Here is a 22,353-nt window from a genome sequence, read left to right as displayed (position 1 = left end):
TCTAGAAATATAAAAAAATATGTTTCGCAAATATATATATCTAAAAGGATAACCTCCTAAATCTTTTTGTTCTTTCTTTTGAACTTTCTGTTAGAATGAGATAGGACATACTGAAGTTTTGAGTAGTATTTTATTGCAATGCAGTAAAAAGTTGGCTTGCAGTTTTATTATTACTGTAATTTTCATTCAAAATTTTATATCCACAAATTAACTTTATTCAGTTGAAGTCAATGTGGAATATGTTGCCCTGACTCGTGTCCTGAATTTTCACTCTTTTCCTTATGTGTTGTGCAGAGTGTGAATGCCACTTTGTTTTCCAGGTAAAATTAACACTTAATAGTGGTTTAGAGCCTTTTAGTTTATTCTCTGAATGGGGGGAAGGAGGGTTTTCCTAAAGAGAAGAAAGGGGAGCAAAGGCCATGAAATTATATGAACCTCAGAACATACCAGGAGTGGTGGCATTTGGTAGGAACAATAATTCTAAAATCAGAAGGAGAGAGCCACTGATACTAGAATGAAATAGTAGTGCTGACTTTTTGTGTGCTTTTAACAAGAAGCCTGATCTCTCTGGAAGTTTGGTGGGAGTTGGTGTCTGGAGCAGGGATGTGGGCATAATATTATGGTGAAAGTGGAATTCACTGTTTCCTTATTTGGAATCTTGGGTTTCCTTTAGTGCCACCTCTAGCTCCGTGTGCTGTGTTGGACTTGTATCTTTATCCCAGGATCAGACTGGAGAGCTCTCAGTGCATAAATAATGAGCTTTCATTTTCTGCCACTGAGAGTGGGCAGAAGGGCTCGTGGCCTCGATGGCCCAAACTGTCCCTGAGAAATCCGAGTTTACATTTCTGCTACAGTCACACCTTTGTGTGCCTTGAGCATCAGTCCTGGGAGGATGCTGGCAGCTGGCTGAGCACCGAGCTCCAGCTGCCTGCCAACACACATCTGCCCAGCCTCCTGCCACGTGTGCCAGCTTTGCATCCAGGAGAGTCTGTCAGCCCTCAAAATATTTGCTCTGTTTTCCCATATTGCCTGCGTTTTAAGAAATTCATCCTGATACAGATTCCTCAGGGCCAAATTTCTGTCACCCAGTTTCCAAGTTCTGTATAGATGCAATTGCTGCAGACAACCAGGTATGAGTGCCAAAAAAAAAAAATCACCTTATAGTCATAGAAATGTGTTTTATCCATTCTTCAGTTATTCCTGAGTTTCTGTGCACCCCATCCCTTTGAGCCACAAAAATGTCCACTGTAGCCAGGCACAGGGAATTGTGAAGCAGCAGAATTCAGTGTCCTCTTCCTTTTCCTGGTTTTCCATCCTGGAATTTGTTTCTCACCCTACCATCCCTGACCCATGCAGGGCACAAAGGGGCTGGCTAAGTTTTACTTCACTGTCTTGTAAGGGACAGTGTGGCATGCACGTGTTTCGATCTGAGATTCCTGCCACTGAGACAGAGAAATGAGAAGTGAAATATCTGATGAACCTGTTTTCCTTGCCTCTAGTGAAAAATACATGGCAGCTTTGAGAAATCAAGTTCAAAAGAGTCATTATTCTGCCATTTGAATTAGTGAAATAAAAGTAAAGACTTCTTATTTTCTAACAGCTTATTTTCACAGTGGTTGTCTGATAATAACCACCACTTCAGTCACAGGGTCAGGGAGTTCACATGTCATTAGTACACTCTGAAAGCCTGCAATGCCTTTTTGATTTATTTATTTTTTGATTTAATCATTTTCTTGCTCTACAGTTTTGGGTGGAACTCTTGCAGTCTTAAAGCAGGGAATGCAGAGTTCTTTGCTGTCTTTGACAGTCAGTTGTACATCCAGCAAGGAGAATTCTTTGAGGAATGGCACAGAGGATGTTGTTGCTATTGTGACTATTGAAATTATCTCACAAGTTTCGTGCTTTTTTACATGTACAAATAGTCTTGTGATGGGTAAGCCTCGGAAATGGATAATTCTGAGTTCGAGAAAAATTTTTGAGCTTTACTTACCAAGATCTGCTGTTGGTTTGTGATCAGTTGTGCTCTGGGAGTCTTAAAGAATTGGAATGAGAATTCTGCTTACTAAACTGTAATAAAAAAATTTGTTCCACTTTGAGATCACTTTTTTTTTTAATAAAAACCCAAATGAAAAGTGCTCAGAGTATTTACTCTTCAGGTGACCTCAGCACAATTCACAGTTGTTCAGCAGGGGAAAAAAAAATATCCAAGTTCTGATGTTCTAATTTATCTTTAAAAATATTCCACAAGACAAATAAAACCACTTATATTCATTTTTCTCCCCAGCCTGCTTCCATTACTCAGTAGTGAACAAGACATAAAGGTGATCTGAGCCTGAGAGTTTAACCAGAAATAAAATACAGGAATTCATCCTGGCCCTCACACTTAGGTTGTATTTTCTTTTAGAAAATTCTTTCACGTGCTTGTGGGATATCAGAGATAATGATGTGTTGAGTAGGAGCATTGAAATAAGACTCTCAGTCAATAAATTTGCTCAAAATGCAAGCAAGTGAAATAATCTATTGTCTGGTACAGCCGTTCAGTTACAGGGACATAGTTCAAATCATTTCAAAGCTTAGGCTCTAACAGAAATGGTTGGGTTGGAGTATAGCACACCAGAAATTAAATGTCATTTATGTCTGTTTGCAGGAATTTAGGACAGGGAGAAGAATTGAATTGAATTTAAAATTTTATTCTGAATATTATACTAAATTTACTTAAATTTATCCTATTAATGCTCAACTCGTAACCATTGTAGAAGACTTCTGTTTAAAATCAAAATGTAAACAAAAAGCATTTTTGTCAGCAGAATGAGCTTCCATGAGAATTTTTAAAGCTGTTAATGCTTTTTTTTAATAGTTCAAAAGAGAAAATAATCTTTTTTTCATAGTGAACTTCCCATTATATATTAGACTGTCTGCTGTAATAGCCCACGTTGATGTAGTCAGGGTAGTCCAATAGGTCCTGGATAATTCAGCTAAAAACTCATGGTAGGTATTGACTCTTGAGAAGGATGTCTTTCTCAAAGAAGACTTAAATGACCTAGGTTTTGGGTTTTTTTAATTTTAATTTCTTGCCACGTTTATGATATTGGAAGTAGCAAGAATTGTCTCCCTTAATAGTGGCATTTACTTAAAATTTTTGTGTCAGAAGCAGAAAGCTTTTGCTGCCTTAGTGGTTTATCCATTTTCTAGAATCTTTTCATGCTACTTTGCATGCAAACACTGTGCTGTCTGCAAGCTGGGCCATGGATGGGTTTTATACACAGGTCATTAAAGAACTTGCCTGTGCATCTCCAGATTTATTAAGTGACTTGGAGTGCCACTCTATCAAACCTTTGTATCCAATTAGTATTTCTCTCCCTTACAGAATAATTTCTTGAAAAATATTTGCAGTTTATGAAATTATATATGCAATTATATAGGCTTTTGGGTAATTACAAGTATATTTGAGTTTTTCAGTACATTTTATTATGCGTTGTTATGAACTGTTTACAGCAGTTCTCACTGGCAGGGGGGAGGAGAGAGGGAGGGAAAATGGAGCTGAATGTGGAGTAAAACCAAGGGAAATCTCATATTAAAGATTCACCAATGAATCTTTGCAGAGTTTATGCAAATCCAGTGGGTATTTTGTGAAAGTGTTAATGAGTGTCACATCCTGATTACTGCAGATTTCCCCTTGCATTTCCAACCGTACCAAATCCAATTGAAACTGCTAAAATTAACACCACGAGTCCCCAACATTTTGTCCGAAAAATGTGTGAAATTTGTTTTTAAAATATTGTGCACTCATTATTCTTGGAAACGTCTTACGTGGATGTTGATATAAAATATGCTGTCTGCATTCCTTGATGGATGACAAACTTAGCATTGGTCTCCCTAAATCCTTCTGAAGGACCGTCTATTTTTGCACTGTGTTTTGCATCTCACTGTAAAGCAAACCCTATAATTAACTGCCCTGGCACTGAGGATCCTATTAGGAATGTTCTTGTTTACCAACAGCTACCAGGAGCAGCCCTTTTTGTCACAGCACATGAATCCCAGAATGGTTTGGGTTGGAAGGGACCTTCAAGCCCACCCAGTCCCACCCCCTGCCACAGGCGGGGACACCTTCCACTATCCCAGGTTGCTCCACGCCCCGTCCAACCTGGCCTTGGACACTTTCGGGGATCCAGGGGCAGCCACAGCTTCTATGGGAACCTGTGCCAGGGCCTCATCACCCTCACAATACAGAATTTCTTCCTGAAGTACGTGCTGGTCCTTTTGTTGTGTGTTAAGTGGGACCTGTGATGTGTGAGGTGACTCCAGACTCACTGATTTAGTTAATCTCAAAACCAAAAAAAGGTAAAAAATTAAATTAAATTTAAAAAAAAAGGATAAAACCCAATCATTATGTCCCCCTTTAGGTGACAGTTATTTTCAGGGTTTTGAACACTTCAGCTAGCTCACTTCCCTATCTCCCCCTTCCCTTTGCATTCTGTTGTGTGGGCCATCTCTCCTCTGAACCTCTCTCTCAGCTTTTGCTGGGTTTGAAGTTTCAGACAATTTCATGTCCCTTTTGCTCTCTTATGACTCAGTTTGGCAAACATATTCTGTCTTTATCCCTAGGCCAAAAAAGCCCTTGCAACTCATGAAAACAAATCCAGAAACATTTGGGGGGAAGGGCATTTTCCCAACACCACTCCAGGATGCCAGTGGTGGGGTGGGTCAGGATGTGGCACCCGCCAGTTGGGCATGGATCTTTTATTTCTCTGCCAGCCTACTGTGTGCTGTTAATATAACCCTGAATGCCTGTGTTTGTGACAAGCCACGATCATAATGAGCCTGTTTATTTCCAGATACGTAGTGACATCGTTCATTTGCACATTAAAGGAAACTTTGCTGCAAGAAGACAAATTTGAGGCTACAAAAGCTTTGTGATTATTGTAATGCTAATCTGTATTCGATCCCATATATGTGTCACATCTTGAATACTTTAAAAAATTAATTAGTCAACTCTGTTGTGCCACAGATGAGCAGGAGCAAGTGGCTGCTTGCATCCACAAGCTGTGACATTCTCTGTGCCAACAGGACTTTAAAGGAGAGAAGGTCCCCAATAACTGAGCTGGAGGTGGTCCCAACCTCTGCCTTCTACCTGATAGTGCAGAATGTGGTGGCATTTGTGTGGTTGTGTTTTATTAAGTGATGAAAATATGTTTAAAGTCTGTCGAGTAACAATCTCTACAGTGCTTTATATCCTGTATTTATAAAGATATTTAAATCTTTGCATTCATTTTAGTAGGAAGTAAACATCATGCCTCTAAAGCTAGTGACAAAAGTCTCATTGGTGTGTTCTGCAATCTGGAGAGCAACTGCAGATGAAAATAGGTTGAGTAAAAATAAATACAGCTGCAAAATAAAGATTTGTCATTAACTAAGAAGAAAATGGCAGTTACCCATTTTCTCAACAGAATTCTACCTCCATCCATCTCACAGTGTTGCACAGGAGTATTTCTTTGCCTACTTAGAGGGCCAAAAATCCTCTAGAAGCCTCTAAACTCTGTCATTCTATTTTCTTTGCTCAGCTCACTGCCTGTAGGTGCAGGCACGTGTCAGACTCACACCTGTGTCACAGGGGATTGTGCTTGCTCTGCTTTACTTAGGGGGCACGGGCAGAGTGAAAAGTCTAAATTCAGACTCCTCTGGGGGTGTGTGCCTCTAAGGATGGCTGGGGGAGGCCTCAGTGCTCCCTCAGTGACTTCCAGCTGTGATCCTGGGACTGGGAAATGTTTTGTATTGACTTTATTTGGTGTTCTGAGCAGCATTCAGGGCCCTGTCCTGTGGTGTAGGCTGCACGGTATCATTTGAAGGTATTACCTTGCACAATTTGATGTCCAAGGGGAAGCAAGTGCACTTCCAGATGTTTTAGGTATTTTCCATCATGTTATGACATTTTCTCATGCTGGTGTGGTGAGCACTGTCACATCTGTGTTTTCCTGGTCATGGGGCTCTGTAGACAAATTAACCTTTTGCAGTGTTATTGAGGAAACGATTTGCATTAATACTGTGAGAAGGAAAAGTAGATTGCAGAATTGGAAGACATTTTGAACTCACAACACAGTAAAAAGTTGAGTATTCTAATTACTAAACGAAAAATTGTAGTTTGTTTGGGAAGAACATCTAAAAGCAGATCCAGATTGCCTCTGAAGGACATATATAGGGAACTGTTAATGTCCATGTTGCAGCCTTAACTAGTAATCCTTGTTCCTGTGGAAATGCTGTCTGCCTCAGGAATGCAAATTCCTGTGACTGCTTTAGCATTTCAACAGGGCTGTGAATATGTACAAGCACAGAAGGAATTATTTTGCTTCAAGACTTTTCAGAGACCTGTTTCTTCTTCATGTTGGTAGATGTGTTGTTACCTTATGTTTAACGTTAAACTTTGCAACAAGCTCAAAAAAAGAGTCAACAGTCTTTAAAGTGAATGCTGCTGGTAAATGGTGTCTGCTGCTTTCCTTACACTTGACAAAAATGAGATACAGATTTTTTTCCTTGATTTGATGAGTCTTCGGAAACTTTGCTTTATTTTAGGGCTTTGGATAAGTAATTCTTTTTTGAACATTACCGCCTAAGCAGCAGTGGCTGTGCAAAAAATCACTATCCTGTGGAATATGCCTTTTTGCTCTTTATAGGGGGGTGAATACAGGCATGACTGGTTATTTTAATGGCAGTTTTCATGGCACTTATGCAAGAAACTTTTTTTGTAGTAATATTTGAAGTAACATTTATTAGATCAGTACTAGTTTAGTTGAATCAAATATGTTCCTCTACTATTTTGATGGTGCTTGATTTCTTGTTTCTGAATGAAATTAGACATGACTTTTTGGACAAAATATAGCCAATAAAATTTTCATTTAATATGCTGCAAACTTTTGCATTTAGTATTGCAGTAAGAGTGTGAAAGTACCTTTGGATACTTGCAATGTTTAAGTCACCTCATTTATGAGCTGCCCTAATTGTATGAGCAGCAGAAACAGAACTAGAACCTTCAAGAGAGATTGGTGACATCAGTAGCAAATACACCTCCTTGGGAAAAGGCAACACCACTCACAATGCAAAATGAAGCAATTCAGATCTGTATAATCACATTTACAAATTCTTTATGGAGGCTACTTGTAAGCAATTGGCTAAAGAAAAGAATGGACATTTTGAACGCACAGAAAAATGATCTCTGAAAACACCTTGTATTTTGTGTCACTGTTTTTTTTGGAACATCTCTTACATTTAGCATCTCTAATGCTAAACCCAAGTATTTTTGTGTACTTTTGTAATCAGTTTCGTTGTGTGCTTAGCAACATTGTGGATGCTTGCAGGATCCAGCCCCTAGAGAATATTTCTAGAATCTGCTTGGTAGAGGAAAAACTTCTGTTTTCTGACTGTATTTCCTTTGATAGTTCAGGTTAAAAATCCTTATCCTTTAGATTCTCTCCAAAAGATACTATTTAGCATCAGTTAACATCATGCATTCTCAGATGTAGATTTCTTTGAGCTTTGATTGCTTTGTTGGGTTTGTGACACCTGGTGGATGTTGGATTTTTTTAACACGTTGGTTGTCTGTCTCAAACTTGCACATGGAAACCCCGAACCATTTTGATCTAAAACTGCAGCATGTTTGTGATAAATCACATGATAAGTTTCCTTCTGAATATGCTTCATTAGGCTTCCCTTGTGTGGTGCTGCTCATTAGATGGCACGGAGGAAGAAACCATTCCAGCAGGAATCCATCAGGCATGGAGAACCCCTGTGTGTTGGACATGGATGTGCATTAAAGGTTAAACCCCATTTCACTGCCCGGTAGTAAAAGCACTTTACAAACTGGACAGGTGCAGAATAACCTTCTGCTGGAGATGCTGCTCGTGGATTTTACCAATACTCACTTTCCTTCAGTGGTTATGTTGGTTTTTAATAGTTCCCACAGCACAGAAATTTAGTTCAGGAAATTATGACTAAATCAGTTACCCCTGAAGGCTTTGAGCTGGAAGCTTTCTAGTATGACACGTGCACCTTTGGATCTGTTTAAAAAAAACTCCAGCTGCACCCTTCACTAAAAGGCACATATTTTACAGTTAGTTGCTTTGGTCTGCTTCTCTGTGATTTTCCTTGTCAACTGGATAATTCAGAAGAAAAACATTCCCTTTTTTAAAGAGAAAAAGATATAAGGGAAGATAAACAACTAAATTCATTTAGAACTTTTGATGTGCCATGAGACATAATGTGATGGCACTCATCTGTACTGTTCAGTAAGTACATTGAACATACTTATTTAAAGATCTCCAATAAAAAAGATAGAAATCTGGAATTACTGAAACCTCAACAGCCGCTGCCATCACAGTAATATTTCAGTTATTTAAGGTTTGTCCCTGCAAGTGTAATGGGAAGGACAAAGGTTCAGGAGGTCTCTTGCCCATGGTAGGAAATGTGTGCGTGAGAAGGTCACGGCAAGGATCCTCAGGAGCTGGACCACAGCAAGCCCCTGCTCTGCCCTGCTCTGGTTCCCCACTGAAGCGTTTGCTCATCCCCAGGTCACTTCACAGGACGTTTAACTCTGGGTCTTGGTGTGGCTGCAGTGGGTCTGGCTGCACTCACAGCTGCTGGAGTATCCCAGCTGTCAAACAAGGGCGTCCCAGCTGAGGTTCTGCCACCTCCCTGCAGTGACTCAAAGACCAGCCCGGCATCATTTGACCATTAGAGCGTTTCAGACGTTTTGTCTCTTGTTCAACTGTGAGGTGGAAGAACCATGGTTATCCACCACTGAGAGAGACTGGTGAAGAGGAACGTGTAATGTGCACAGGTTTTTATTCAAGGCTGCTATTTGTGTAGACTGAAGCATGAATTTACAATTCTCTTTTTTAAATTGACATAGGAATTAGGACCATTGTTTTGATTTTGATTGTTGTCACAATGTTGTGAGAGATGCAGCTCTTTCTGCAGCAGTGTGCGCTTTGTCAGTGCTTCCCCTGCCCCCCTTATTTTTTGCTAATGAGGTAATTAGTTGGTTCAAACTCTTTTTCATTACTTGAATAAAGCGTGGGGATCTCTGAAGAACGACACTGAGGACCACATGTAGCATGTGCCAGAGTTGCAGGTCTTCTGATTGGAGGCCCATATGTGCTGCAAAGGCTCAAAACAACAGGTCAGAGGTAATGGTGATGTTTTCTGACTGCTTTGACTCTAAATGGCCTTGCCCTGGACAACCTGGTTTTGTAAATTAGCAGTGGTAATTGCTGCTGGTAGCATTTTTAATGGAACTGAGCTTAACACTGGGAATAAATGGTAAAAATCAGATTTAAAGAACAGAACTAATAAGCCAACCCATAGTATTTTGTTGACTGTGAGTGGTAGAAGATGGTATTTTAGTAATCCCTGCATTTTACTTCACCCGTGTTTAGACACACAAGGTGGTTTGATTGGAATCTCTAGAATTTCAGTGCTTTAGTGCTCTGAAGTACATTAGCTCTGCCTTAGCAGTTAGTGTTTATTCATTCTCAGAGCACTGTAGGGTCATTAATCCTTCGAGCCCTCCTGAGAAGTCAGAGATGGGAGACACTGGAAGTCATATTATTCTAATTTTACGAGTCGGAGAACTGAAGTGATGAATAATGTGGTCAAGACCCCACAGTGAGGCAGTGTGAGCTCTGAGATGTTCTGGCTATTAGGCCCAGTGCTCAGGCCAACCCTTGCAATATTCTCTTTTTAAATTATACACGTTCCTCTATTATGATTAAGATGCCTTAATGGTCCCGTAGTCTGTCTAGGTAGAAAGTTTTCTTTACCCTTTGGGTAATAAGGTGAGCATGGCTATGATAAAAACTTCCAAACAAGGAAAACCTTCTGAAATTACAGTCTGAATCTAATATTATTTCCTATATGTTAAGTTTTCACAGAACATAATTAAACCCTGTCTCTTCTCTTCTGCCAAAAAGGGGTGCAAATTCTTTGATTTGTATTTACAAAAAGGAAGTGATTGATATAAGTTATTTTCCAAGACATCAGATTGTTAGTCTCATTTTTGATTGCAGAATAATGATAATATTGAGAGATGTTTTAATAGACTTTTGGGTTTTATTTTTTTTGAGAAATAGTGTATGTGTGGTATGAAAATTCATTTTACAGAATTAGAGAAGTCTTCTGAGCAGCATCTGTAGAATTTTTCAATAGACTACAAGTGGTTGTTTACAGATTGAAACTTCAGTTGCATAAATAGATGTACTTTGAAATAGCAGCTTATTTGGTAGGGCATAAGCAATGCTTTTGTGTAGTGAAAGGCATCAGTTTTTAATGTTTATCTGAAACTTTTTTTTTTTCTTCTCTACAAATGGGTTAATTGCTGCCATCTCTTATGCAAGATTTTCAGGTTTTGTTTCAGTTCCAGACAGTCTTGTAAAAATGACTGTCTGCAATATTATTCTAAAAGAAATTCAGGATTTCACAAGAGATTAATCACCATTTAATCCAAACGTTAACCATTTTGTACAGATAAGATTGATCCCAATAGCGAACCCCTACAAACTTTAGCACCACGTCTAATATTTTAATAAGCAGCTAATATTTAGTCCATCCATTAAGCCACTCCATAACTGAATTATTGAGTGTAATCTGCTCTCCCGTGCCCACCTTCCTTTCCCACAAGGCTGTGGTTTTTAGCTTAGCCGGCGTGGAGCTGCTCTTATCTCCAAATAAAACAAAACGGCTTCGCCGAGCGCCTGCACTGCCGAGCCCGTCAGCCGGGAGAGGAAGGCAGAGACAGCCGAGGGCTCTCGCCTCTCGCAGCAGCATCTGGAGCGCAGCAGATTGAAAGTCATAAATACTGTCCCACCGACATCGTGAATAATGCAGGTGTAGCGGGAGCCATCGGCAGCGCTTCCATTCCGCGCCTGGACCTCCCTCCGCCCGGAGTTCCGCGGGTGCGGAGGGTGCCCGGCGCTGCCAGCGCTCCCCGCTCGGCGCCTGCGGGAGAGGGGCAGGGACAGCGACAGGGACAGGGAGCCGGCAGCCGGGGCTGGCCGTGCCCCGGGCGGGCTGCGGGGGGCGGTGGATGGTGCCGCGGGTCCGGGGGCTGCAGGGCCGGCGGGGACCCCCCGGCTCCCCCCGGCTCCTCCCGGCGCCGCACCGGCATCGCCGCCGACCATGAAACCTTGGCAGCTGATTGCAGGCGTGGGAGATGCCCTTCAGGTAAGGCAGCGGCAGCTTCGGAGAGATCTGGGGCCGGGGGAGGGCGGGATCCATCCTGTGTCCGCGCCGGAGAGCGCCCGGAGCCGCGGCTGTGCCCGCCGGGAGGGGCCGGGGCGACTCGGCATGTGGGGCTGCTGGGGCCACTTGGCATGTGGGGCTGCTGGGGCCACTTGGCATGTGGGGCTGCTGGGGCCACTTGGCATGTGGGGCTGCTGGGGCCACTCGGCATGTGGGGCTGCTGGGGCCACTTGGCATGTGGGGCTGCTGGGGCCACTCGGCATGTGGGGCTGCTGGGGCCACTCGGCATGTGGGGCTGCTGGGGCCACTCGGCATGTGGGGCTGCTGGGGCCACTCGGCATGTGGGGCTGCTGGGGCCGGGCAGCGGCCGGAGGGGACTTCCCCACGTGAAGGCGGCGGCGAGAGGGGGCTGCCGGCCAGGTGAGGGGATTTGGGGACACCGGCCAGGTGAGGGGGTGCGGGGATGCCGGCCAGGTGAGGGGATTTGGGGACACCGGCCAGGTGAGGGGGTGCGGGGATGCCGGCCAGGTGAGGGGATTTGGGGATGCCGACCAGGTGAGGGGGTGCGGGGATGCCGGCCAGGTGAGGGGATTTGGGGACACCGGCCAGGTGAGGGAGGCTGCCGGCCAGGTGAAGGGATTTGGGGATGCGGGGGCTGCCGGGCGGACGCGGAGCGGGCTCCAGCCGCGGCTGGGCAGGATGCCCGGCCCGGTGGCAGAGGGATGCTCCGGGGGCTGGTCCAAGGTGCGTGGTGTACAAAGTTAGCGGTGCTGCCGCTGTGTGCCCTGCGTGCGTCCCGGCGGTGTGAGTGTGTTTCTCTGGGAGTGAGCGCTCCTCGGCGAGATGCCGGCAGAAAACAAGGTGCAGGGGGGATTATACATCCTCCCTCCGTGTTTGGTTGAAGTTTATGTGAACTTCATCTTCAGAAAGATGCTTGGCTTTCTGTGGATGGAGTATGTATTAGCATTTATATGAAATAGAGCAGGAGTCTCATTAGAAGGGGTTTTGTCAGGTGGATTATTGCCTTTCAGCAGGCAGGTTACAGGATTCCTGACCAACCTGGCCACCTGTTTAACTTTGGGGTCCCTGTCTGTCACCAGTGTAATATACTGATCTTAGAAAACACAATTTATGAGTATTTGAAGGTTTTATTAATGTACTTGTTAAAATGCATGGGATATAACAGCAGCAGTGTTTTGTTAATAAATACAATTTAAACACAGGTAATTTTGGCTAACAATCCATTTCTATGTATTTGCATTGAAAAAAGCAGGAACAGTGTATAACAGACTGGGATTTAAAAATGCCTCTCAGTTTCCAGCTGGATGTAATTGCAAAGTAATTTAAATACTTTGAATGACTTGAGCAATTTTCTTCCTCTAAAAAACCCACACACTTCAAAGTGTGCAAAAAATGTTGAGGGGAGTGGGGAAGGTGGATTTCTCTAACTTTTAAAAAAAAGGAACTCTTCCATACTTTTAATAGGGGTATAATATTTTTGAAAGACTTGCTGTCACGTGGAGGAGACTCTGGCACAGCCCAGTAGTGGAATGCTGGGCTCTGCAGTTCAGACACCTTAAAATCACATTGCTTCCAGGACTGTGCATTAAATTCTATCTCAGGTATTTTATTTTGATGGATAATGAGGAAACAGTCTTTGTATTTGTCACTTCTGTAGTGATAAGGAATTTGGTCTTAATACAGAAGTAATTAGGATTTATATAAGTGTTACATAGAAAGTTTGCAGTTTTTTTTGCTTATGAAATATTTAGAAAAATCAGTTTACATGCAGTACATTCGTTCTATATGTATTTCTAAAATAAAGCAACAGATACATATAAAGTTTGAATGTCTTGATATTCTGACCATACATGGTAGCTTTTTTCTTAGATATTTAATGTTCCTGTTGTCGATCTGTTTTTTGAACATGCAAATAAGGTTGAACAGAGAGCAGAACTGCTACTCAATGAACAGTGTTCCCTTGTCTACAGCAAGAGCAGTAGTACTGTGTAGAATTATTAGCTTTTCAGATTTGAATCATTTAATGAAAAAAAAAAGTGGACTTTGGGGTTTTATCCTTTACAGGGGCTTCTCTGTGAGTGCCTGGGTAGTCTCTGTCAATCTTCATCTTCACTTCCATTAAACGTATGGATCTAGGAGGGATTTGATTATTCCTTTTGGAGTTCTTCTTCCCAAAGCAGTTAATTTCTTGGCCTTTGAGATGCTGTGAACACACGATGGCTCCCATTCCCATGCCTGCTCTGGAAGTTCTGTTTAATCAGTGTCTCCCAATATCCTATGCCCTGATACCTCGGGGTTTGTCAGCACAGTTCATTAGACTGCTTTCCAGGCACAGTTTTAGAAAGTTTGAGCTTTATGTTCTTATCTACTCCTACATGAGTAAATATTTGAGATCATGATAACAATAATAGATGGATGAAGCAATGTCAAAGTGTTACGTTCAGTCTTTCCAACATCAAACCACTTACTTCAGTAGCATCATTAGCATGGAATTGTTCAGATTTATTCTGTTTTTAATAGAAGTTTCACGTAGGATCTCAGTTTTGCTCATAAACCAGAAAACTTTTCCAGGAACAAGTAGTAAATTGATTTTTCAAGTGATCAACTTTGCGGTATTTGAAATGCTAGAAGAGGTCTAGAAAAATGTTCTCGAGAATAATATTGGAAGTTTGGGTTTTTCCTTTTGTAAGGGAAAATAATGCTATTAAATTTTTTATTAATTTTATGAAGATAAATATGTTAGAAATGGTAACTGAAGCAACAAATTAAAGAGGAGAAGGGAGAGAAATGTGGTCGACTCATGCTTTTAAGTTATTGTGGCAGTAATTGTGGAAAAGTAAACTGGGGAAAAATGTGTAGGGGTTTCAACTACAGAAAATATCTTGTCTGAAGTTTACTTCATGTTTTAATTTAAGCAGGCTAAGAAAGAATTATTTTTAACTCCTTAGTAAAAATCAAGCTACTAAAGTCAAGGTTTCACTCAACTTCAGTGATAGGGATTTTGGAGTTTTTGTTAGAATGGTTGTGTCACAGGATAGTGCCTTTCTAGGATTTAGAGATGGGAACAAAGACTTCAGAGGGCCTCGATTATTTCAGAGAGTTTTTCAGTGTTTAGGGGGTTTTATATTTCAAGACTGGGTAATTTATAGCATCTCCTAGGAACTAAGCATAACTTTTGAAATGTACTAACTTTATGTGAGGGTAAGGTTTCAAGCCTATTATTGTGCTATGAATAGGTACATTTTCAATCTAGGTGAAAATAAGCTTAGGAGAGTTATCTGCCTTTAACGTCGTCTTGGAACGTGTTACAAAGGAATAGTTCTCCTAAACTGAGGTGTGAGGAGACCAGGAATTCAGGGAATTCAGCTTCTGGCTGTGCCCAGGGATGCCTTTATGAACACAAGAAGTGCCATAAGTACACAGGCACCAGATGGAAGAGAAATGCAGGCTTGTCCTTTAACAGGGTGCATCACAAATGCGTTTTATTTAAAATTCAAATGCTGTGGGATCGCATTTGGGTGAGATACCAGACAGTGAAAAGAAATAAATGTGTCACTGCCAAAACTCTCTTCTGGTGGCATTTCCTTCTAAATTTATCGTGTCAGCCGTGAAGTTCTGTCTGTAGGAATAAGTCTTTTCCTTTCTATTTTCTTTTTATTTTCTTTTTAAGGTGTCCAGTGGAGATGTTAAGGAACGTGGCAAAGTTGCTGTCTTCGGTGACTTTGTGCACTCAGGACTTTTACCTTAGCTGAAGTTGAGTTTGGACAGTGTGGGAACGTGTTTACTTTGGGGGATTGGAATTGAGTGCAGGCATTTCTGCTTTCTGTTTGTCCTCATCCTGCCTGTTGTGCTTTTCATGTCACTTACCCATGCTAAATTGCAGAGGCTGTGATTTCCCTCCATTGTCTTTGAAAATGAAGCACAGTATGGCTTCCTTCACCAGGTTACAATCAGAGACTATTTTTTTTTTACATTTTTTTGTTCTGTAGTTAATTACAGATTTCATGCACAGCAAAGAGGTTTCTGCAGAGGGAAAATTCACTGATGGTCAGGAATATTTCAAAAAATGCTTTCGTCTCACAGGCGTGGAGACACGCAAACTTTTTCTAAAGTATTAAAATTGAGAATCTGCTTGAGTCAGCAGTAACGTCCAGATTCAGCAAAACTAGGTTATGAATCCAAGCAATTAAACATGACAAAGAGCCCAGTTTTACTGCCTGGACTTAATAGCCTTCCAGTATTTTTTTTTTTTTTTTTTTTGAGGCATAAAAACTTCAAAATATTCTTTTGTGTCACGTGTTCACAAAAACAAGGTTTACCTCCATACCCCAGAAACTCTTGAAAATCCTCTTTTATTTTTGCACCTACAGTTTTTATTTAAGTATTTTTATTCTCAGGAGAAGGAAACACTATTATTTTACTCTGTTTCAGATACCCAGAGATCAGCAGCTACTCATTAATGACCTGCATTTTGGTAGAGATAATTAAAAACAATCTGGTTAAATGTTTAGAAATTAATAAAAGAATCTTTTTAAATCAGTATTTATTATGTATTAAATATAAGGTTTTCTAATGATGATTAGGAATCCAATCAAAATTTTCATGTGGAAGGCCAGAGGATCCATTTTGGTTTTGTTGTTTGCTTTTTTTTTTTTTTTTTTTTTTAAATCTTCTGTTTTTATGTATTTGATGTTCAGAAATTTTAAGCTGGTTTCTTCTCTGGTAATTACTGCAAATGTAGCTGGGAAGAGAAGGGGAGGGATGTAACCAGATGTTAATCCTGGCACTAGGATGCCAATGGGCCAAAAGGACCAACATGAACTTGATCAGAACTTTAACACAGGTTATCTGTTCACTGCTCCTATGGTGGAGTGTGGTGTAAAATGCTGACAACAACCTCCCACACTTTGCATGTGTGAATTATGCTGCTTGTGCTGTGCTGTTCTCTGGACAGGCATTTATGTCTTTTTTAACTTAAATGTTGTCCTTGTTAAAGTTGACCTTTCTGATTCCATGACTAATAATAATCCAGGAATGCTCTTTGATCGTTTTTCCAGATAAATGAGCTGTAGCTTACATGAGGACTTGTTTCTGACTGCTAATTAACCTGGCTCTAATGGCTTCTTTAACTGGAAAAACCTCTTACAGCCAAGTGGGGTGTGAGGCACACGTGGCACTGAGAACTTGCACTGTTACCTGATGCTCTTAACAACAACAGCATCATTTTGTGGATTTAAGATGAGCCTCAGTATCTTTGAAGAACTGCTGCTACAGCAAAGCAAGTCTCCTAAGAACATGACATTTAGACCAGGCCCTATTGGAGCATCCTGGCTCCCTCCTGTACTGTTTCATGTGAATTTTATGTTTCCATGTCAGCGTCAAGTGTTCACCTTTTTCCAACTGCTCGGCCTTTCTGACAGGACAGGTCCTTGGGGCTGTAGTCCTGGGGACAGCAGGTCACCTCTGCCCTCTGGCTTTCCATGGCCCAGCTTCTCAACACATGATAGCAGCAAGTGGTGTGTGTAGGAGCAAGAGATGTGTTTCATAGAAGGCTGTATCTGCTGTCACCTGTGCTTGCAGGGAAGGTTTGGTATTTGGCTGTGACACAGAGTAATCTCAAACCGTTAGGTTGTATTTTTCTTGGAATATTTTGCAAGACTAATGAAAATGAATATCATCTCATGTTTTCACTGGAATACTTTTGTCATTCTCAAAACAAGTATTGATTGATGAGGTCTGTGTGATGAACAGTGGTGGGATGTCCTGGTTTTCCACCTTGCCAATTAAGACAGAACCACTTGAGGCTGTAATCCTGCACTAATCTTCACAGTTACCAGGAAAAGCAGGATACCACTGCTGTGCCAGGGAGCAAAATCATCTCAGAACGAGATCTCATTTCAAATGGCATTTCGTTCCAGTTGTGAGGCTTTCCCAGTGCCAGCAGAATCAAAAATCCAATCGTGGCAGACTGAACTTTGTACCAACAGAGAGGCCGTGGGAAGCAACTTAATTTCATTTTGACTTTCAGATGGGAAAGCTTCAGCCTTTTTCTTATCCTTGCTCATTCTTTGAGCCATAACAGGAAGTAGAATTTACTAAAGGGAGTTATTAAGAATGGTATTGGGTATTTTAATACATTTTCTTTACTTCCAATCATATTTTCAAGATGTCACAGTCTCTTAAACAAGTTTCTATGATTTTATGAGAACTGGTAAATCAAATTGAGCACAGCCATGTAAACCAGCTTAGCAGAAGTTCTGTTTGCCCAATTTTAATCTCAAGAACAGAACGTTTTCGTGGCTTCCTGTAGTAGCTGTGGTTCCCTGATTGCACCCCTTCTGAACACAGTGACTTCAGGCTGGTCTTTAGAACTGGAACCTGGGGGTTGGAGGAGAGCTCAGCTGTGAAAAGTGTTAACAGCCTGTGAATTATCAATGAAATGAGGCTTTATAGAGAGGGCCCAGGGGTGCTGATATCTTTGGGATAGGCAGTAGCTACAGGGACTGAGCTCCTGTGCACTCCTTGCATGTACTGTAGGAGGAGAAACTGCACTGGTCAGGCCTTGCCCTGAGTAAAAGAAGCAAACTATTAGAAAGAATGAGTGCAAAGAGCAAACATCAGCGATGCTGTATGGCTGTTATGAGCTCTTCCTGCAGCTGCCATGAGCTGCTGAGCAATGAAAAATAAAGCTAAAGCCTGTCTGTTCGTATGTTGGTATTTCTTCTAATTAATAGAAGCATCATGTCTGGATGTGAGTGTTTCTTCTAATCAATTATTCCATTTCAGCCCTGAGCAGGGCACTCTGCAGAGGGGAGGCAGCGTGGCAGTTCTGCTTTCATTCATTTTTGCCCACATGTAACTGAGCAAGCATGGAACAAAACTCCATCCTGGTGTTACAGTGAGGCATTTCTGTGAAAAAATCCCTTTATAGCAGCTGGCAAGAAAATTATAAAAACGTCTAATTTTTTTTTCCATGCACAATTTTGTTTTGGTCAATTTAATGGCTTCATTCTAAATATTGGTGTGGATTTTCAAAAACAGTGATGCAGAGGACACTCTTGCATGCTGTGGAGTCCAGCCCTGCTCCCTGCAAGGAGCACCTTGACAAGTGTCACTGATGATTGACATCCTGTAATCTTTACAAGCAGTCAGGAAAGGAAGGTCCCTTACTTCCTTAGACCACCTGTTCCAGTGCTTAGCAGTCTCTATTGTCTTGATAAATATTTTTTTTGCTAGACAAATGAAAATCTACCACGCTGCAGATGACCTCAGTGTTTCATGTTCTGGGGGGACCTGAAGACAAAAAGATTTCCCTGCTCCCTGTGCTAGTCTTTTATGACAGAGATTCTGGTTCAGACCCCAGGTTTCGGTCCCAAGCATTTTAATTTCTGTATTTTGCTTCAGCCTTTTCTAGTTATCATTTAGATTGGAAATCTTTATTTTCCATCAGAGACATTCTTTTTGAACATTTTGCATTTAAATAAAAACATTGCATCAAATAGTTTAACTCGTGATCAGAAGACAAATATTGGCTATGATTTATAGTACAATCAGGACTATAAAATGATTATTGTTAAGATGTTGTTAGACATTTGAGGCTGTGGCTCTCACAGCTGACTTGAGATCTCTAAGCTGCCTGTTGGGCTTCTTTGCAACAGAGGTTTTAAGGTTTTTTATTTTACCAAAGTCTGCTAGAAAGTTTTATCACTATCTCAAATTTATAGAAGCGTGGGTATGTGTGTGTGATCATCTGTCTCATAAAAAGATAAAAGTTATAAACTTCTGCTGATACATTCAAGATTTGATTAGCTCTGCCTGCTCTTGGTTCACATCCTTTCTCTGAATGAATTTCTCTGAATTATTGCTCTGTACATTTACCCTGTCAGTTTAACCTCTCAGGACAAGTGTGGGGAGAGAGGAAATGCAAGGTGAGGATTCAGAAGACAAATGTTGGATGAAGGGCTGTGAGGTGATGCATCAAACTCTGCCTGACCAGTTCAGCACCTCTGCACTCCAAGGAGGTGTATCCAAGAGGATCTGAAGGACTGTCCTTGGATAAGCTCCTTCCAGCCTGTGTTATCCCAGGATCCTGCGTTATCAGCTAGAGAGCAATGGGTTATTTCAGCCCCTGAGAGCTGAGGGTAAAGCACAGTTGGGATAAAATGGAAAATGCTTCTGCAGTTTTGAAATATATTTGCATCTATGGAAAACGATGCAAATCTATTCCATAAATTTGTAGTAAACCTTTTTTTTTTTTTTGTAATTAGCAACTAAATGACTAATATTATAAAATAATGGGGTGTGAGTCACTGGCTGGTGCACAGCTTGACTTTGGCTGTGGAGTAGAACAAGAGAAGTGGAGGTTACAAACTCCAGCTAATCACGCACTCGAGTGGGTGACTCAGGTAGATTATCTTGTGCCTGCTCAGGAGGGAGGTGGATTGGGCTGTTCTTATTTCCTTCAGGTTTTAGCACCACTGGAGGAGCCAAGGACATTGTGCCCATTAAGATAACAGAAGACAAAGATGGATGAGAGAGCTGAGATTCGTATGGGGAATTATCTTTTAAGAATGGCATGCAGGATGTATACATTTATTCCCCCAAACTTTTGTGTCCGTGAAGCACAAAGACTGTAAAATTCTGACTGGATCCAAGCAGGTTTTTTTCAGGCAGTTATTTCAGTGGATGTAGGGAGGAGGGTTAGGTAACTACCAATCCTTTTAAGTTATTTTAAGAAATTTCCAAATTCTACCTATGTTTTAAGAAAACTGGAAACATGGCAGAAAAGAGCCAGACAGCACTGCAACTTTGACGTGTTTCATTCTGGCATGGTGAAAGGAATTGTCCTTTTTTTCCCCACTCAGAAATTTCCTTTTCATTTTCCTGCATGTTGTAGAAAGTGCCTGGGTCTAACTTGAGTTAGTAACAGATGTTTCATTTGATCTTTCAATCCTGCAGACACGAGACTGCATTTCTGCTTAAAGAAACAAATTCTGACACGTAGTTGAATGTAACAGCATTGACATGTTCTTCTCCTCTATGGCTCCAGTGAGTAGGTTGGGAAGCTGTGGGCTTAAATTACACAAAGGAAAGTTTAGATTGGGCATTACAAAGGCTTCCTGATAGTAAGAATACTTAATATTTAATTAGATGAGTTAGGAAGATGAGATTTCTATCACTGGAGGCTTTTAGGAAAGGTTTGGGAAGCAAATTCCAGAAAAATGCAGCTGTTTATGTAAACATGTTCTATAGAATTGATTTATAACTGCCAGAACTCCTGCTCATTGCTCTGTTTTTCTAAAGTAGAAAATCTTTCTCAAATACCAAACTTACTTCCCATTCAGCAGGTGGATCTCTCATATTCTTACTGAGACAGTTTTTTAACCCAAATTCAGAATCTGACCTCTTGCTGCTGTTACACCTCTGTGAGGTGAGACAGTGAATCAACATTGGAAGTGTTTCCTAGGAAGAGAGTTTGGAAAATGCTGGAGTTTTGCAACATTTCTAATAAAATCTTGGATCTTTTTTGAGGAGGAAAGAGTGCAGAGAGGGGCATGCACCTATTCCATCCCTGCTCCCAGCTCCCCTCTGGGGTGTCTCACCTCTCACACTCTGGTTGCTGGGGAAGCTCGGGTGGAGACTGCCACTTAGTTCTGAGAAAGTCTTTGGTCAGTATTTATGGAAGTTCGGAATAATCCTCTCAATAAGAGACAAGACAGGTATAATAGAATTGATGCATTTGAAGAACTGCTTCTGTACACCCTCTTATAACATCTATATTACATACTGCAGCTCCCCTTATTCCTGTCATATTGCCTTTAGAATTTAAAATACAGACATTTTGAATATATTTTTGCTTTATAATTAGAAAGCAATTTTTTTCATGTGAGAACCGTGTAGACTTTCACATCTATTAATAACATAACGTTAAGGTTTTTTAATAAAAAGCTGATTACACAGAACATATTAGAACACTTGAGACCTTTTTTTTTTTTTACTATTTGAGAAGTGTAAGAGTGCCTTGGGGCCAGAGAGGCTCTGTTGTGCTATTTTCTTTGTAGTATTCTACATATTCTATATAGCAACCAGAAACCTCTTGTCAAAAAGCCTCCAGCTAAGGAAATTAAAAGGATGTGTTCTTAACCAGTGGTCCTTGTCATGGGAATTTTAGTTTACCAGCTGAAACTGAAGTTGCTCAATTCAATGTGAGCATTGTGAGAAGGATAAGCATGCTGGACACCCTCATTTCACCATGTTTTGGGGTGGTTTTGGTTTTTTTTATCTAGTTGCTAGAGCCAACAATTGGTTTGGCACAGGGTAGAATATTGTGTTAGAGAGAACTGGATTCAAATCTTGAAGACAGTGTTCTACCAGTTGCTATGCTTAGACAGAGAAGGAACAGTCCCAGGGAAGGGAACCAAGTCCCAGTGTCCTCCCCGCTCCTTTTGGCACATCACAAGCCCCTATTGTGTCTAACTGTAATTTTTAAAATTAATTTTCAACTTCTTCCAGATAAACTAATAGTAAAACAAAATATTCTGCTTAGAAATTATATTATTTTGAATGAAACAATGCTACTATCAATCGAGTTCAAAGAAAACTGTACTTTAGAATAGACTGTAACAAATAGGAAACGGATATGGAGGCACTAAAGAGCTTTCTGTATTAAAGAAATAGCTGCCAAGATGGTTATTACTTACAGGCATTTCAAACGTCAACAGGTTGATAAGGAATTTAATATTTTCATATGCTTCAGTGTAAAGCCATCTGTCACAGTGACAGAACAAAGTGTTGGGAACGAGAACAAACGTATGTTCATGGAAGTTCTCCATGAAATGTTAACAAGAAAGACACAAGATGCACAGCAGTATCTTGTAACAAGTGGGCAAGGGATTTGAAAAAAACATGGCCATCATCTTCAATATTTACAATTACCATTTCTTTTCTAATATCCTTCTGAGTAGAAGTGCTAAAAAAGTAAAAGTCTGTCAATACAGATGGTGAAGGAGACAGATGTACTGAGGAAAATAGCGTTTGCATCCACCTTTTGTAGTTTTTCATGTTTTTGCTCTTGTTTCCTACAGTTTCAAGCTTCTGTCTGGGTAC

General features: G+C 40.9%; 1 protein-coding gene across 21 annotated transcripts in view; it reads left to right on the top strand.

Annotated features, from left to right (window-relative positions):
• Window positions 1-22,353, top strand: part of RBFOX1 (RNA binding fox-1 homolog 1) — a 1,117,054-nt gene that overhangs the window by 510,299 nt on the left and 584,402 nt on the right. Inside the window, exon 1 of one of the 21 annotated variants that reach the window (XM_032125564.1) lies at window positions 10,705-11,208. The exons of 19 other annotated variants lie outside the window; for them this stretch is intronic. In XM_032125564.1, coding sequence (XP_031981455.1) covers window positions 11,164-11,208 — 45 coding nt within the window. In that variant the 5' untranslated portion in view covers window positions 10,705-11,163. Of the gene's footprint in view, window positions 1-10,704; window positions 11,209-22,353 lie in introns of those variants that run through there. One more of the 21 variants, XM_032125565.1, reaches the window with a different exon arrangement.

The sequence above is a fragment of the Corvus moneduloides genome, chromosome 16 (assembly GCF_009650955.1).
Source record: "Corvus moneduloides isolate bCorMon1 chromosome 16, bCorMon1.pri, whole genome shotgun sequence".
Lineage (NCBI taxonomy): Eukaryota > Metazoa > Chordata > Aves > Passeriformes > Corvidae > Corvus > Corvus moneduloides.
Note: the sequence above shows the minus strand (reverse complement) of the source record. Positions and strands in the feature narration are given on the sequence as shown.